This window comes from Nansenia antarctica, assembly GCF_963989245.1.
Source record: "Nansenia antarctica genome assembly, chromosome: 12".
In the NCBI taxonomy this organism is placed as follows: domain Eukaryota; kingdom Metazoa; phylum Chordata; class Actinopteri; order Argentiniformes; family Microstomatidae; genus Nansenia; species Nansenia antarctica.
In genome coordinates, this window is record NC_137682.1 from 4,000,630 (window position 1) to 4,017,767 (window position 17,138).

General features: G+C 43.7%; 1 protein-coding gene across 1 annotated transcript; it reads left to right on the forward strand.

The window, feature by feature from the left end:
* Nucleotides 1-4,344: 4,344 nt before the first annotated feature.
* LOC308168678 (T-cell acute lymphocytic leukemia protein 1-like) lies at nt 4,345-9,500 on the forward strand (the record flags this gene model as incomplete). The annotated part of the gene is made up of 3 exons (XM_080543291.1): nt 4,345-4,817; nt 5,447-5,535; nt 8,739-9,500. The coding sequence occupies 3 exons, from the start codon at nt 4,345-4,347 to the stop codon at nt 9,245-9,247; spliced, it is 1,071 nt and encodes a 356-aa protein (XP_080399417.1). The 3' UTR covers nt 9,248-9,500.
* Between the last annotated feature and the right edge of the window lie 7,638 nt (nt 9,501-17,138).

Below are 17,138 nucleotides of genomic sequence, written 5' to 3' on the forward strand. Positions count from 1 at the left end.
CAAAGGACGAAAATATGAGCGTTTATGTGCTGAGATGGTATGGCAATGAAGCAAAGTTTCAGTAAATCGATTTTCAGTAAATCATCTCATTTGAGACAGGACGAGATATGAATGGGGAGCACTGACACACCGATACAACATAGACAATGACTGTAATGGCCATTGTGGATATGACACTGACTATGTGTCAAAAGCTCGTAATAAATGTTCAAATATGTTTAAACCTGTAATCCTTATTGATAATTTTTTATAACCTTATATGAAAGCAATTATTCTGTTGGGCTACAGCCTAGCTAATGCAGACCACTAAACATGTTTATTAAATATTTAAATAAATATTTCACCTTTGCCTAACAGTGTCTCATGACATGTGCACGGTCTACAATTGGATATATCCATGATATAGGCTTATACTGGTTGTGACAGTCAATTTGAACAATCAATAGGCCTATAGGCATACTGGTCGTGACAGTCTGAAAACGAAGAGGATTCGTGACTGAACGCCATGCCGGTATATTATGTTACTTTGCTATCGGCTTGTAAATGGACCATGCGCTTCCTTTACGAAATTAGAGCCTAAATAGTCTGTATATATGCCTACTCAGCGTTGCAGTCATATATTTTGTCTTAGGCCTTCTCTGATTGTAGACTGGAGTGTCCCATCAAAGCTCTTGGCACAATAGGCTATTATTGACATAATAAACAGACAAACAAACAAATATGTAATTGTACTATTGTACATATAATGTATGGCTGCATCATGGACCTAAATAATTCGTGAGCTTAGAATTATAAGGTTCTATCTCCGTCTATGCAGTTCAGAGATATTGAGCGTCAAAGTTTTTACATTCCATTATGTTTTGTGAGATGGAACCTTTGTATTTAATGAATTACTAACTCAAAAATGTCAACATTTTAAAAATAACACCACACAGGCATTAATAAACACCTAATGGATCAGATGATGTAAAAAACTAAATTTTGACAAAAATGGAGATAGAACCTTAGAATTCTAACGTCACGAATTGTCTTCGTCTTCCTATAGCAGCAAAATAAATTATGGAAAAATTCGATGTTAGGTTTGAACAAACGATCGACTCTCTTCTTTATGTCCAGTGATGGCGCGTCAACCCTGATTTCTCCCACCCCGTATCCGACGACAGGGCACCGATATGGGCTTATCTCTCTCAGTCATGTCGCCCCCGGGGGACCCGCGCGAAATTTTGCCAGGAATCTCAGCCACCACGGCCACCCCATCGATGACAGTGACCAATTATTTCCACTACATATTTAAGCCCTTTGATGTTTTAGAGCACATTTATAGGTCATATGCCTTGCTGCAATTGCAGACTTTGTGGATAAATTATACATATGAGTGGCTGTATTACATTGATAACTTGATATGAATGCATTCAATTCGAATGGATAGGATAATCTTTATTATTATTATTATTATAAATAATGTTGTTATTTTGATCATACATTATTATTGTCAATCGGATTAATTTAACAATGACTATTGTTCTCATCATTGAAGTCCTATATTATTGGGTTAGGACTGGCAATAATATACTTTTTGGGGCTTAAACTGACGCACGACATAAAGATAAAGGTGCACCCCTCGTTCAAAACGTTAAAATATATTTTCTTTATTTCATTTATAAGACAAACATAAAACATATTTTAACCACCTCCACTCACCTTTAGTCCACCTCACACCGTTAGTTACTTGAGCTTCTTCTCCCCGGGAATATTTTTATGCTTTGCCCTCCACAAGCCTATACAGCAATACGACAGCCAAATAATAATGAATCATTTCATAAATAATAATAATGCGTTTAGGAGCTTATCGGGAACCACCGCACCCTTATCTCGCCTGGCCACATTGCGCCGCTGGATGCGGTGAGGAATATCACACACACACACACACACACACACACACACACACACACACACACACACACACACACTACACACACACTACACACACTACACACACACACACACACACACACACACACACACACACACACACACACACACACACACACACACACACACACACACACACACACACACACTAACTCCAACCTCACTTCCAGTTCCACACAGTCCTAGACATGGATGACCCACTCTCACAAAATGGCTCCACTTACACACTAACATCAACACACGCCGGGAACGGTAAGCGTCAAACACATCGACACATTTCTCTTTCCACGGTTGAGCTTTACTGGAATTGTAATTACGAGTGTACACGTTTGTGGTATAGGCTATAGGCTATATTTTATTTTTTTTGTTATTATTCCATCCGATGAACTGAACACATTGGAATGCATTAGGGAAGCAAGGCCTTTTTTTTAAAGGAACATTTTTAATCAAATTAAACTATAGCCTGAAAGTGTGGATGTTGACTTCATTGATTGAGTGATTATTTGGATAATCGAAAAGGTTATTTATCACAACCTTTTTCAAATAATGTAGCTATAATTCAATTCAAAACGATAACGTCGTTAAGCTTTTAGCTTGGATTGTTGTTTTTACAGCTATAGGCTTCAAACTCTTCATCGTTGATAGGATAGGGAGCCAATAGAAGTCTTTAGAAATTCGATCATTAATGGCTCGGGTTTTGTGCCAACCGTGTTCCACATTTCTGGACATAATAAATGATGGTCTGAGTAAACTAGCCTATTGCTACAGTCAAAAGAGAATGTATGAGAAAGGCCGACAATCAAAAAGACGTTCATCAGAGAACTCACAATTTGCCTAATGAAGTCAGATTACCGAATTAAATGAAGGTGCCTTAATGTTAAAACGTCTAGGTTACATTACGCACACAATGTAGGCAGGAAAACAACGACAACAATAAGAACAACAACAACAACAATTCGTGACGTTAGAATTATAAGGTTCTATCTCCATTTTTGTCAAAATTGAGTTTTTTACATAATCTGATCCATTAGGTGTTTATTAATGCCTGTGTGGTGTTATTTTTTTTAAATGTTGACATTTTTGAGTTAGTAATTCATAAAATACAAAGGTTCCATCTCACAGAACATAATGGAATGTAAAAACTTTGACGCTCAATATCTCTGAACTGCCCTAAACGGAGATAGAACCTTATCATAAGCTCACGAATAACAACCGTCATTGTGATTCAGATGATTTAGCCTTTATAAGGTCATGTTCAGAAACGTCAACACAACATCAACATTAAAAGGCCTACTGATTTCGTTTGGCCTTGGTGGCTAAAATGAGAAAAGCCCCTTTGCGTAAAAACACTATGGTGTTCCTGGAGGAACAGGATTTTGATTAGGCCACAGACGATTGACGACCACAAAACAATAATTAGCAAATGTTACCGATCACATTTGATCCGCCCTGATGGGTATATTATTGGTTATTCCCGTGCAATGTAATGTAGCCTATTCCTTCATTCTCCTTCATTCAATATTCACCGGAGTACCGTTAATCATTTCCACGTTGGTAAAACAGCCTTTTGGTGGAATTTGTTTAATCCAGGACTAATTTCATCCCACATGTGGAAAATAATGAGCAGCGCCTGTTCTGTTCAACGATTTGATGGTGTCATCGGTCAATGTTGGAAACATATAAGCTATGCCTAATGAGAACACCTTTAATAACGTCCAGTTGATTGATATGTCGAATTGTCGAAATGAATGCGCAGGTGAAGGTCTGAAATTATTTATTTTATTAGGCCCTATGATGTGAATATGACAAGTATAGCCTAAATGGAGACGGTTTTATTTTTGACCTGAATCATCAATAGCTAACAAAATCTAGACTGATTGTTTCATGACATGTAGTGTGTGTGTGTGTGTGTGTGTGTGTGTGTGTGTGTGTGTGTGTGTGTGTGTGTGTGTGTGTGTGTGTGTGTGTGTGTGTGTGTGTTACTTAATTTATTTTCTCCGTGTAGGTGTGGCGGTGATATCGAATGTGTGGTGGTGATATCGAATGCTTAATTTCGGCTAATTGACAGGCGGCATCTTATAGGACAATATGAATGAATGGTATTTATTGTCATTGATATAGTACAGCGAAATTTGGGAGGGGTGGCTCCCCTGGTGCTAGGAAGAAAAACAAACTAAAAACAAGAAGGGAAAAGAGCTGGTTTACATAAATAAAGGCTATGTACACTATCCACTATACTATACTATACAAATAAAACACTGTGCTGTACTCTATGCTATGCTATACCTATCCTAACATTTCCTATCTCTGAACCTTATGTATACGAGGGTTGTCATATTGCACATAGTATTATTGCACATTCATTTAAAGTGTCGCAGTTTGCAGGTTTGATGTCTTTGTCGTGATGAAATGATGGAAAAACAGAAGCCCTCGGAGCTGGAGCTTATAAGTCCTCCTGGAAGTCCCGGTGCCAAGTCGTGTGGTGGACCACTAAAGCAGGATTCCATCATCAGGGTGAACGGGAACGTTACCGGGGAGGGGGTTAAAAAGAAGACATGTGATGACGTCACGCCTCTGCAGAGCCCGGTTAACGGGACCATCCTCATCCTTAACGGCGTTGCCAAGGCAACCGCTTACGACGCCCTTGACCTGAAAGGGGGAGTACCACTGATCGAGCTCTCGACGAGGAGAGGAGGCCATATAAAAGGCGGGCAGCAGCGAACAACCGACAGCCATTCGTCGTCGGTACCGATCACGGAGCTCCGCAGACCCCCCGTGCACGCGCTGAACGACGCTCGAATGGTCCAGCTGAGCCCAAACGCGTTCCCTCTGCCGGCGCGAGCGATGCTCTACAACCTGGCGCAACCTCTCTCCGCCATCAACAGGTAAAAATATATATATTTAAAAATCGAATATGTCTATCCCTGTAAACTGAAAATGCATAAATAACATATATATATATATATATATATATATATATATATATATATATTTTAAAAGAAGATAGAAAAAAACAGGTAAAAAAAATAAAATAAAAAAATCGAATATGAATGTCATACCTATTTTCTATTTTCACTGTGTAGGCTATAAATGAAATGGTTCATGATAATAAAAAAAACACGATTGTCGTATTTGATTACACAAGCAATCCACAAGCAATCCACAAGCAATCCACAAGCAATCCACTAAGCATGTGGGCCCTATATAGGCCTAATCTGTCTTTAGTGAAACAGTGACGCTTATAGGCTATACTTTTCATTTCTAACCCTAACCCCCAAACAAAATGTATTTTTTGTTGTATGTATTTTGTTGTATGTATCTACACTCTGATATGATGTGTGTGTGTGTGTGTGTGTGTGTGTGTGTGTGTGTGTGTGTGTGTGTGTGTGTGTGCGTGTGTGCGTGTGTGTGTGTGTGTGTGTGTGTGTGCGTGTGTGTGTGTGTGTGTGTGTGTGCGTGTGTGTGTGTGCGCGCGCGTGTGTGTGTGTACGTGTACTCATATCTCTGTCCTTAGTCTTGGAGGGGAGTCGGAGCAGTACGGCATGTACCCCAGCAACAGGGTAAAGCGTCGCCCGGCACCTTACGAGGTTGAGCTTGATGAGGGTAGGCACATTTTAGATCTTTATACATTATGGTACGACACACCTCTACTATGCCCCCCTCCTTCTCCATAGTCATCTCTGCAATCTCATCATCCTAACGTCACCCCCATAGCATTCATCCACTGGCACCAACATCAAACGTCATTTGGCCAGGTATTGAAAGACCATGCAGGCACTTTCACAAACATGACGATTATATACTGATATATATACCCTGTAAATCATTCTAAGATATTTCATGTTACCAATGAAGCAGGTATACCTACTGTAGGCTGTAGTCTAACTCATTATTAGACACATCTGGAATCCTCTGCATCTCCTCTGCTCACTGCTGACAGTCACATATGGGCATGCGTAGCCCAGGGGAAGGGAGGATGGGGAGGATGGGGAGGATGGGGAGGATGGGGAGGTTGCCGCTGCGTTGTCGAGGCAGTGCCTTGCTGCAGAGTATAAGCTGGAAGATTAAGAGACGTTGGGTGTGTTCCAAAAGGAAAAAAATAGAAAACAACAACAGGATTTAGTGTCTTTTCAAACACTTCCCTCAGTTGCTGGGTTTCTGCAACACTGGTTTTTGAGGTGACCCCCGGTTAGGTTATGTGCATCTATGTAACCAGCATTCAATCCAAACGATATTAGAAAAACAATGGACATGTATATCGCATAGGTCCCCATCACCTTCAGCTGTTTGCCCACATAGTCACTACCCATCTTCCGTCGTAGACTGAAGACCCATCTCTTCAGGTTACATCTTAACTGCTCCTCCTGAGACATCTTCCGACCCTCACCACTACGTCTCCTAAAGACACCCGCTTTCCCCTCTACTGTGTCCCTAGAACTTCTATTGCCCCCCTTGTACTGTTTCTCAGTTTCTCCAGTAATTAAAAAAAATAAATAAAAAATAATAATTAGTAGAAGGCGATAATAGGGAGAAGGTTTTTCCTTCTATCAGTGGCCCCCGGCCCGAGCTAGAGTACTCTTCCTGCAACGAATGGTGGACTGCTGATTCACATGCTAGTATTCAAATGTATTGATTGTAAGTCGCTTTGGAATAAGGCGTCTGCTAAATGCCAAAAATGTAAATGTAAATGTAAACATAGGCGTCTGGTGAACCTCCACCCTCTCCCTGGCACTTTGTGACGTTAGAATTATAAGGTTCTATCTCCATTTTTGTCAAAATTTAGTTTTTTACATAATCTGATCCATTAGGTGTTTATTAATGCCTGTGGTGTTATTTTTAAAATGTTGCCATTTTTTAGTTGGTAATTCATAAAATACGAAGGTTCCATCTCACAAAACATAATGGAATGTAAAAACTTTGACGCTCAATATCTCTGAACTGCCCTAAACGGAAATAGAACCTTATAATTCTAAGCTCAATTACTAGAACACAGTCGACAGAGTTGTTTCTACAACAACGTATTGCACTAATTCCAACTAGCAACACTGTGTTCAACAACCCTATTCCATTGAATGTCAAGAATGTGGACCATTGATATACAAGAGAGCATATATTAATACATTTACTATGATTGGAGAGCATGAATGTGATGGGTAATTCATCGTGGCAGTGTTTCATATTAGAATGGTGACTTTACATAACTGTCATTTACACCACCACCACCATACGTAGCTGTGTTCATTACACACAATTACAGTCACTCATCACTACCTTGTCATCACAAAATTACACAATACAATCCTTCATCACTACCTTTATGTTTATTCTATTCCCATTTTGACCTATACTTTAACACCTCCTAAATCTCTCTCTCTCTCTCTCTCTCTCTCTCTCTCTCTCTCTCTCTCTCTCTCTCTCTCTCTCTCTCTCTCTCTCTCACTAACCCTACATTTGAAATATGCGACCGCAATACTCACTTTAATTTCATAAAATGGAGAGAATAAGACATTTGGACTATAGATCTTACTTTCATTTGATTTGTACACCTCTTCCCACATCCCATATCTCTCCTCCCCTCACTCCTCTCTCCTACCCTCTCCTCCCCTCACTCCTCTCTCCTACCCCTCCTCCTCCCCCACCCTCTCCTCCCGCCTCCTCCTCCCCTACCCTCTCCTCCCCTCCTCCCCTACCCTCTCCTCCCCTACCCTCTCCTCCCCTCACTCCTCTCTCCTCCTGCCTCCTCCTCCCCCACCCTCTCCTCCCCTACCCTCTCCTCCCCTCACTCCTCTCTCCTACCCTCTCCTCCCCTACCCTCTCTCCTCCCCTCACTCCTCTCTCCTCCCCTCACTCCTCTCTCCTCCTGCCTCCTCCTCCCCCACCCTCTCCTCCCCTACCCTCTCCTCCCCTCACTCCTCTCTCCTACCCTCTCCTCCCCTCACTCCTCTCTCCTCCTGCCTCCTCCTCCCCTACCCTCTCCTCCCCTCACTCCTCTCTCCTACCCTCACTCCTCTCTCCTACCCTCTCCTCCCCTACCCTCTCCTCCCCTCACTCCCCTCTCCTCCCCTCACTCCTCTCTCCTACCCTCTCCTCCCCTACCCTCTCCTCCCCTCACTCCCCTCTCCTCCCCTCACTCCCCTCTCCTCCCCTCACTCCTCTCTCCTACCCTCTCCTCCCCTACCCTCTCCTCCCCTCACTCCTCTCTCCTACCCTCTCCTCCTCCGATACCCTCTCCCCCACCTCCTCCCCTACCCTCTCCTCCCCTCACTCCTCTCTCCTACCCTCTCCTCCCCTACCCTCTCCTCCCCTCACTCCCCTCTCCTCCCGCCTCCTCCTCCCCTACCCTCTCCTCCCCTACCCTCTCTCCTCCCCTCCCCTCCCCTCTCCTCCCCTCACTCCTCTCTCCTCCTGCCTCCTCCTCCCCTACCCTCTCCCCCCCTACCCTCTCCCCCACCTCCTCCCCTACCCTCTCCTCCCCCTACCCTCTCCTCCCCTACCCTCTCCTCCCCTCACTCCTCTCTCCTCCCCTACCCTCCCCTACCCTCCCCTACCCTCTCCTCCCCTTACTCCTCTCTCCTCCCCTACCCTCTCCCCCTACCCTCCCCTACCCTCTCGCCCCCTCTCCTGCCCTACCCTCTCCCCCTACCCTCCCCTACCCTCTCCTCCCCTACCCTCTCGCCCCCTCTCCTGCCCTACCCTCTCCCCCTACCCTCCCCTACCCTCTCCTGCCCTACCCTCTCCCCCTACCCTCCCCTACCCTCTCCTCCCCTACCCTCTCCTCCCCTACCCTCTCCTCCCCCCTCCGTTAGCCGGCCAGCCGAAGATCGTCCGGCGGATCTTCACCAACAGCCGGGAGCGTTGGCGGCAGCAGAACGTGAACGGGGCCTTCGCCGAGCTCCGCAAGCTCATCCCCACCCACCCTCCGGACAAGAAGCTGAGCAAGAACGAGATCCTGAGACTGACCATGAAGTACATCAGCTTCCTGTCCAACCTCCTGGACGACCAGGACGGAGGAGGAGGAGGAGCTGTCGGGACAGGCGACGGGGTGGGGGGGCTACCCCAGGGGCCTCGTCAGGACGTGGTGGGACTGGTCAAGGACGACCTCCTGGAGACGATGTCACCGGGGTCCAGCTGTGGGAGTCTACCAGACGGAGATGGTAGCCCCGAGAGCTTCACAGAGGACCAGGACTCCTCGCCTCTAGTCGTCCCCAGGACTCCACTACCAATCCCTCACGCCGGCGCAACACAACCACAATCGGCCACTAGGGACCTGCGGCATAATAACACACGGCCACAAGATGGCGGTAGCCAGCGGTGACGCTGCTGATGACAGTTGTCGGTTGAGACCAGAGATGGCTGTTGACTGTGTTGGTGATGATGACAGAGTTGATGATGATGGACTGAGAAAAGCAGGAAAACGGAGGGATTGACCTATAGTACAGTACGCCCCGGAAAGACAGACAGACGACGGATTGGATGAGTGTGATCAGGGATACGACATCTCTGACCTTTCCCTACAGTGGTCTGGGGAGTACGATGGTGTCAGAATTTCACCTTGAGAGTATTTCTTATTACCCATTTTAGATCAGAAGCAATCGGCAGTAAAAATACTTGTAAATTCTGCATGATTCATGATTCCTGCTGTCCTGGATCTGGGGTGAGAAACACCTCCTATATCCTGCATCATGAATGATCTGTGTTGTCCTGAAATGCTAAAACGATCATGTGTGAGAGGTGTACACTCTTATACGTCATCCTACTATATGTCAGTGAGGTGATTCCAGGGGGGGGGGGGGTTCGTCCATCATCTTATCCTTTATCCTTTGTGAACGAGGGATCTTCAAACAATCATAAATAGTCAAGTTTAGGGTTCGATACAAATGGCGTGGGTGGGCCGTTACGCTTCAATATCTGGCTGTGAAAATCCTAGAAAGTCAGGATTCACACTTAATGACAGCACTCATGATACATTTGTCAAAAATGTACATAGCATTAACCTCCAAAAGATATTGGACAGTGGTTCATCTTCAAGTTAGTTCAATATGGTTCATCTTCGAAATATGGCATATTTGTTACAGGGTTTAAGGCTAGAAAATTAAAGACAACACAATGATAACAACAACAGCAAATGTGGTACCTTACTGCTGTTACACATACAGTACAGACTAGTACTGATTTACAAGATCACAAAATAACATGGGAACTGACCGTTCGTTAAACACAATCACATTGTAGATTGGTTAAGCATACAGACAGTACATCTGTGATCAGAAAGTAGTTAAAGACTAAAGAAACAGCCATTTCAGCTGTTGAGGTACAAGAGGTATTTCAGTATGTGAGGTCAAATTAAATAATATGATGACTACTCACTCTACTTCTGTAAATATAAATATATTTTTCATTTGTTTTCCCCCTGATGTGTTGCAGTTGTGGTCTGGTATGGTACACTGAGTGAATCACCTCCTTTAATACCCCCCGACATTCTCTGTTAGGATCGGGAATGACGCTAGCTGTTTTCTGTCAGTCAGTTAACAGTGAGGTGTTAATCACTGTTAATCACCCACAGTTTTGGGTTGTTGATTACTGCTTTTTCAGCAGATATTTTAGTAGCCTATCTTGGTACCTTTGGTTACTATTTTATGTACTACAATAAAACAATGGGACGTTGTGGGGCTATTGTTGCTGTGACAGCTAGCTTAGCATAGTTGTACTGTCTAAAACCATAACCATATCCCAAACCACTGAGAATTTAGCCCGACAGCTCCAAGATCGTGATTGCTGTGTCCTCGACACCTGTGATTTGGAGCACACTTAATAACATAATGTTTTTTAACCGTGAACTAAATTACAATGTACTCCAGAAATCAATTCACTTCCACTAGGGGTCATGCAAACCTTAAACCATGTCAGGAGTTAAGTTTAAGAGAAATTAAAAGGAATATTAAACCCTTTCAGTACATATTTGTTATCATATTTTAAAACCTTCAGTGGTGTTTCCATCATGTATTGGAGTGATAGCAAATTTCTGTTTGAGAAAAAAACCAGCCATATTTCATAAAATAGGTCACCAGACTACACTAATGTCTTCTGATTTCACAAATTGCAATAGTGTACTTTGCACACTATTGATGTCTTCCCCTTTACTTTATTATTTTGACATTTCGTGACGTTAGAATTATAAGGTTCTATCTCCATTTTTTACAAAATTGAGTTTTTTACATAATCTGATTCATTAGGTGTTTATTAATGCCTATGTGGTGTTATTTTTACAATGTTTACATTTTTGAGTTAGTAATTCATAAAATACAAAGGTTCCATCTCACAAAACATAATGGAATGTAAAAACGTTGACGCTCAATATCTTTGAACTACCCTAAACGGAGATAGAACCTTATCATTCTAAGCTCACGATTTGTAGTACAACAGAACAACAGTGAAATTCCAAATTCCAATGGAGTTTCACTGGGTTCCAAGATACCAACACGCTGTCATGTGCATGGAGGCAATCACAACAGAATTAAGAAGAGTGCAGTTACTATTGGTTTAACAGTAGAAAAACACTTTCTGTACAAGTCAGCTAAAAGCATGGTTGATTTGACACAGCAATTACGATTTACTCATTAACAGGTTGCAGCCAGTCAATTTACCATTTTGGAGAACGTGTTTTGGCTAAACCACAGGTAGCCTATACTAGGGGACATTGCAATTCTCCCGTATGTTCTGTTTAGTACTAACATGTGTGTTGTATTATATAATATCTATGAATATATGCAATGTTAAATCGATGAATTTTAGTATATTGAATAAAATTGTGAGCGGAAAAGGTAAAAATGCAGTTTGTTCTAAATCGTGTGTACTAAGGACATATCTTGCTGGTATTTATGTGATATATTGTTCTGTGCATAGGCCTATTGGTGATACATTTTTTCATTCACTTCTCCATTCTCATGAGACTTATTACTCCGCAAAGTTCAGAAAAGAAAGCAAACTCATTCCAGTTCTCAAATGTGATGCAACTGCTCGCCCGTTCTGTATAACATAGTAACATTGTGGTAGACAATGTGCAGTAAATCCATAATACCCCTTAAGGCGTGTAAAGCACTCAAGTGACAGCTTCCTGCAAAGGTCAGCATAGCTCCGTGCCCTCCAGGATATCCTGCTATTGTGAAAGTGGTTTAGACTCAGCCTCCACCGCGCTCACAGTGTGTCTGAAACAATATGAAACCAGCACGACTATCTGACAAAGAAATGTATTAATTCACAATGATAATAAAAGCACAGCCTCCATGGTAATAATGCACAAACATTGACCAACACTATTGCTTATATATTACATTGCAGGGAAAAATAATGCTTTACATGTATTATTTTATTAATTAAAAACCCTTCCTAAATAAAGCTCCTACGACTAGGAAACCTGAGACACCCAGCTGTGGGTGGACCTCTCTAGTATTCTACAACATTGTGTTATGACTGGACGATGACCTCACTGGTTTGCACTGTGTGCTTGCTCGCCAAATAGGAACTGTCTACTCAAAAAGGGAGATTGGACTGTATTGAACTGTAGATTGTTGTAGAATTGGAGAATTTGAATTTGTAACAGAAGATTACATTTGTAAGTCAGAAGAATTGCATTTTTGTTGCAACACCTGAAATGTGGCTTTTGCTTGTGTGTCGATTGACATATCGTCGCTCGACAAAAGCGAAGTGTCACTCACCTTGTCATAGAGGACCTATGATGGTGTCACCATGGCAACGTAAGAACGTTTAGAAAGTGTGTGACCCATCTCAGTGGCACTCAAAAGTGTCGACTAGACATATTTTCTGCTGACATCAACCGGCATTGTTGATCGACAAATCATAAAATGTATCCTTCATTTTATGTCAAAATAGCTAGCTGGCTAGAATAAAATTGCTAGGTGGTAGTATTAGAGGTTAAAAGGTGGTAATATTACAAAGAAAAAAATCATTTTTGTTTTATTTATTCATCAAGAGGGAATGAATAGGCTACCGGCTTGATCAAAATCATTTATAAACAAACGATTCCACTGGACACACTGGAATTAACGCCCTGCCTAGCCTAGGCACCCCTGTGCAACTTGTAAGCAACCACCACTTACTTGGGAGAATAGGGGGGTGCTCTTTGCCTGGTCCATTCAGAGTGGCCCCCTCCGCAAAATACAGCTGACGGATCTTTTTAATAAATAATTATGATAAAACGTGGGCTTAAAAAAACAAGTTCAGTAATGAATTTAACATCATAAAAGAGGAAGATTTGAGGGGGCACTTGCCTTTGTGCCCTCTCTGGATATGACGCCTGTATGTGTGTGTGTGTGTGTGTGTGTGTGTGTGTGTGTGTGTGTGTATGTATGTGTGTGTATCTGTGTGTGTGTGTGTGTGTGTGTGTGTGTGTGTGTGTGTGTGTGCGTGCGTGTGGGTGCATGCATGCCTGTGTGTGTGTGTATGTATGTGTGTGTAGGTGTGTGTGTGTGTGTGTGTGTGTGTGTGTGTGTGCGTGTGGGTGCATGCATGCCTGTGTGTGTGCTGGTGTGTGTGTGCGTGTGTGTGTGTGTGTGTGTGTGCGTGTGGGTGCATGCATGCTTGCCTGTGTGTGTGCTGGTGTGTGTGTGCGTGTGTGTGTGTGTGTGTGCCTGTGCTGGTGTGTGTGTGTGTGTGCCTGTGTGTGTGTGCCTGTGTATGTGTGTGTGTGTGTGTGTGTGTGTGTGTGCGTGTGCCTGTGTGTGTGTGTGTGCCTGTGCTAGTGTGTGTGTGTGTGTGTGTGTGTGTGTGTGTGTATGTGTGTGTGTGTGGAGGGAGGGGGATTTATCAGCCCGGTGCAGATGGATAGCAGAGTGGCTCTAGCCTCTCGCAGCCAAATGATTCTGTATGCTAATGAGTTGTTATCTGCGGCTCTGCAGGAACAATACACTGACTCTCACACAGTGGGGATCCAGCCTGGTGGCTACAGATTACACTGCCTTCACTGCCATGACAGTTATTTATATTTTCACTCACACTATGAACACACTTACACTTACACAATTACACTTACACACACACACACACACGCACGCACACGCGCACATACGTAGCGAACACACACACACACACACACACACACACTTACACTTACATTTACACACTTACTCACAGAGAGAGAGAGAGCGATGCACTGCAAGTTTATAGGATTATGTTTTAGTCAAGTTCAGCAATCATCACATTTCAGTTTGTTTGTTTTTTTATCACAAATTGAAAAATGTTAGAAATGATAGGAATGATCAGGAGGATCAGGAAGTGAACGGGGTCAGGGGGAGGTCATAGATAACTCTACGTTTCTTTTTTTCCCTCTGATGATGACTTCCTCCTCTTGTTTTGAGGAGGAGTGTGTGTGAGCCTCCTCAGAGCTCCGCCTGCTCCCCTGTTCCCCTGTTCGGTGGTCGTTTCACTTCCCGGCTCTGCACTCTCTCTGTTCGCTCCTGTTCGCTCTACGCTTGGCTCTGAGCTCCTCTGAGAGGGTCTTTTCTGGCCCTGTCTCTTCCTGGATGTCCTCTTCTTCCCACTTCCCTTTCCCTCTTACTCCCCCTTGAGATCGGCTGCGGCGGAGGTGTCTGGCATTACATTTACCAACACTTCCTCCATCCTGGGGGGCTCTTGCTACTCCCTGCTTGCCCAGGCGGAGGTGTCCCCCCATCCTGTTTTAAGTCTGTAGATGCGACACTGGAGGGGCATCTAGTGGGGGAATCCTCCAAAGGCTTGTTGGGATCCAGGCTGCTCAAGGTCCATGTGTTTTCACAGATGTAAATGGTAAAATGGTAAATGGACTGCACTTATATAGCGCCTTTTTTGCTGCTCTAAAGCTGCTCCAAAGTGCTTTACAACGGCCTCTCATTCACCCATTCACACACACATTCACACACCGATGGCGGCAAGCTGCCATGCAAGGCGCTGGCCCGCTCACTGGGAGCAATTTTGGGGTTCAGTGTCTTGCCCAAGGACCCCAGCCGGGGCTCGAACCGCCGATCTGCCAACCTTGCGATCATTAGACGGCAGCTCTACCTCCTGCGCCACAGCCGCCCCGGCTGGCCAGATGTGAAGGACACCTCCACTGTCTTGCTGAGCCTCAGAGCCAAGCTGAGGTATCTCCAGGGTAGGATCCACAGGAGAAGGAGTGGAAAGTTCTGCTCCAAGATGGGTACCTAGTAACTTGTCATGACAGCCATCTGAAGAAAGAGGAAGTCCGCTGTATGTTTGGGTGTCAGCATCGCTCCCCCCCCCCCCCCCCCCTTCACTCTCTGATGATGAAGATTTTGTATCGTTGAAATGTTCTTCACTCTTTGGCTTTAGAAGATGAGTATCTGCTGTCTGTTTCGGTGGCAGCCTTGCTCATCTCCCCTTCATCCTCTGATGTTGTTGAAGAGCCTGATTTGCTTATATTTCCCTCACTCTTTGGTGTCATTTGGGCAGAATAGCAGAACATCCAAGTCACTATGACTCCCCCTGACTCCCTGATAAAGAGGAGTCATAGAAATTGGATGAATTACTGCTCAATTACAGCATGGTAATCCTTGATCTCTCTGATTGAGATCAGAGTAGGAGGTGAGGAATCGCTTTAATCTTCCTGGTAAAATCTAAACATTAAAGTCTATATGTAAATATAGTTATGTGTTTTATCTATTTCTTAAATTAACTTGTGCACAACTTCACATGTACTGTATCTATGGACTGTACAGTTACATTCAGAAACATCATGCCCTAAGGAAAGTCTCAACTTCAGATCCTTCTTAAGCCACCTTACGTAACATCAGATAGCACTGGGGCGTGTGACTGGTGAGCAGCAGAGAGGAGTGTTATACGTCCAGTAGCTCAGCCCTGTGTTGTGCTGCTTCATCCACAGCAATCATCTCTATGCTCTGCTCAGAGACCAGGAGAGCATGATGCCCGCTGGATCATCCTTGAAATGTACATACTCATCCACTCTTGTGTGTGTATATATGTGTATATATGTGTATATATATGTTACGGTACATGTGGGAAAACTAGGGTTAGGGTTAGGTGCTAGGGTGTTACGGTTAGGGTTAGGGTTAGGGGTAGGGTTAAGGTTAGGGTTAGGGTTAGACATGCCAGCATGTACCAAGTTGACGTAGCACCTAACCCTAACCCTAGTTTTCCCACATGTACCGTAACATATATATAATATATACAGTATACAGTGGGGCAAATAAGTATTGAATACATTTACCCAGTAAATGTATTTTCAATGAGCCTATTCAAGTGAAATTTTCACCAGACTTTGATATTAATTCAAACAATCCTAACAAAAAAATCTAAACATTTAAGTTCATATGTAAATAAAGTTATGTGTAATAAAGTGGAATGAAACAGGAAACAAGTATTGAACACACTAACTGAAATTAATTCAATACTTGGAGTGGAGAAGCCTTTGTTTGTAATTACAGCTTCAAGGCGCTTTCTGTATGAAGTAACTAATCGCCCGCAGTATTCAAGTGTGATTTTCGCCAATTCCTCTACACAGATTGTCTTTAAATCTTGAAGATTGCGGGGGGCCCTCTTGTGAATCTGGATCTTCAGATGCTTCCACAAATGTTCAATTGGGTTTAAGTCAGGTGATTGACTGGGCCATTCCAACAAGTTGATTTTCTTTCTCTGAAACCAATTGCGAGTTTCCTTTGCTGTCTGCTTTGGATCGTTGTCCTGCTGGAAGGTCCACCCACGTCTCATCCTCAGCATCCTGGTGGATGGCAGCAGGTTCATCTCAAGAATCTTTCTGTACATGGCTCCATTCATTGTTCCTTCAATGAAATGAAGTCTGCCAATACCACGAGGAGAAACAGCCCACACCACGATACTTCCACCTCCAAACTTCACTATTGGTATAGTGTTATTCGGGTGATGTGCAGTGCCATTTCTCCTCCAAACATGGTGTGTTGTGTGACAGCCAAAAAGTTACATTTTGGTCTCATCTGACCAGAGTACATGCTCCCAGTAGTTCACTGGCTTGTCCAAATGTTGTTTGGCAAACCTTAAACGAGCTTCAACATGTATTTTTTTCAGTAGTGGAGTCTTGCAGGCTGAGTGTGCACAGAGGCCATGGCAGTGGAGTGCATTGCCTACTGTCCTTTCTGTCACAGTTGTACCTGCTGCCTCCAAGTCTTTCTGGAGCTCTTCCCTAGTGGTCCTTGGCTCTTTGG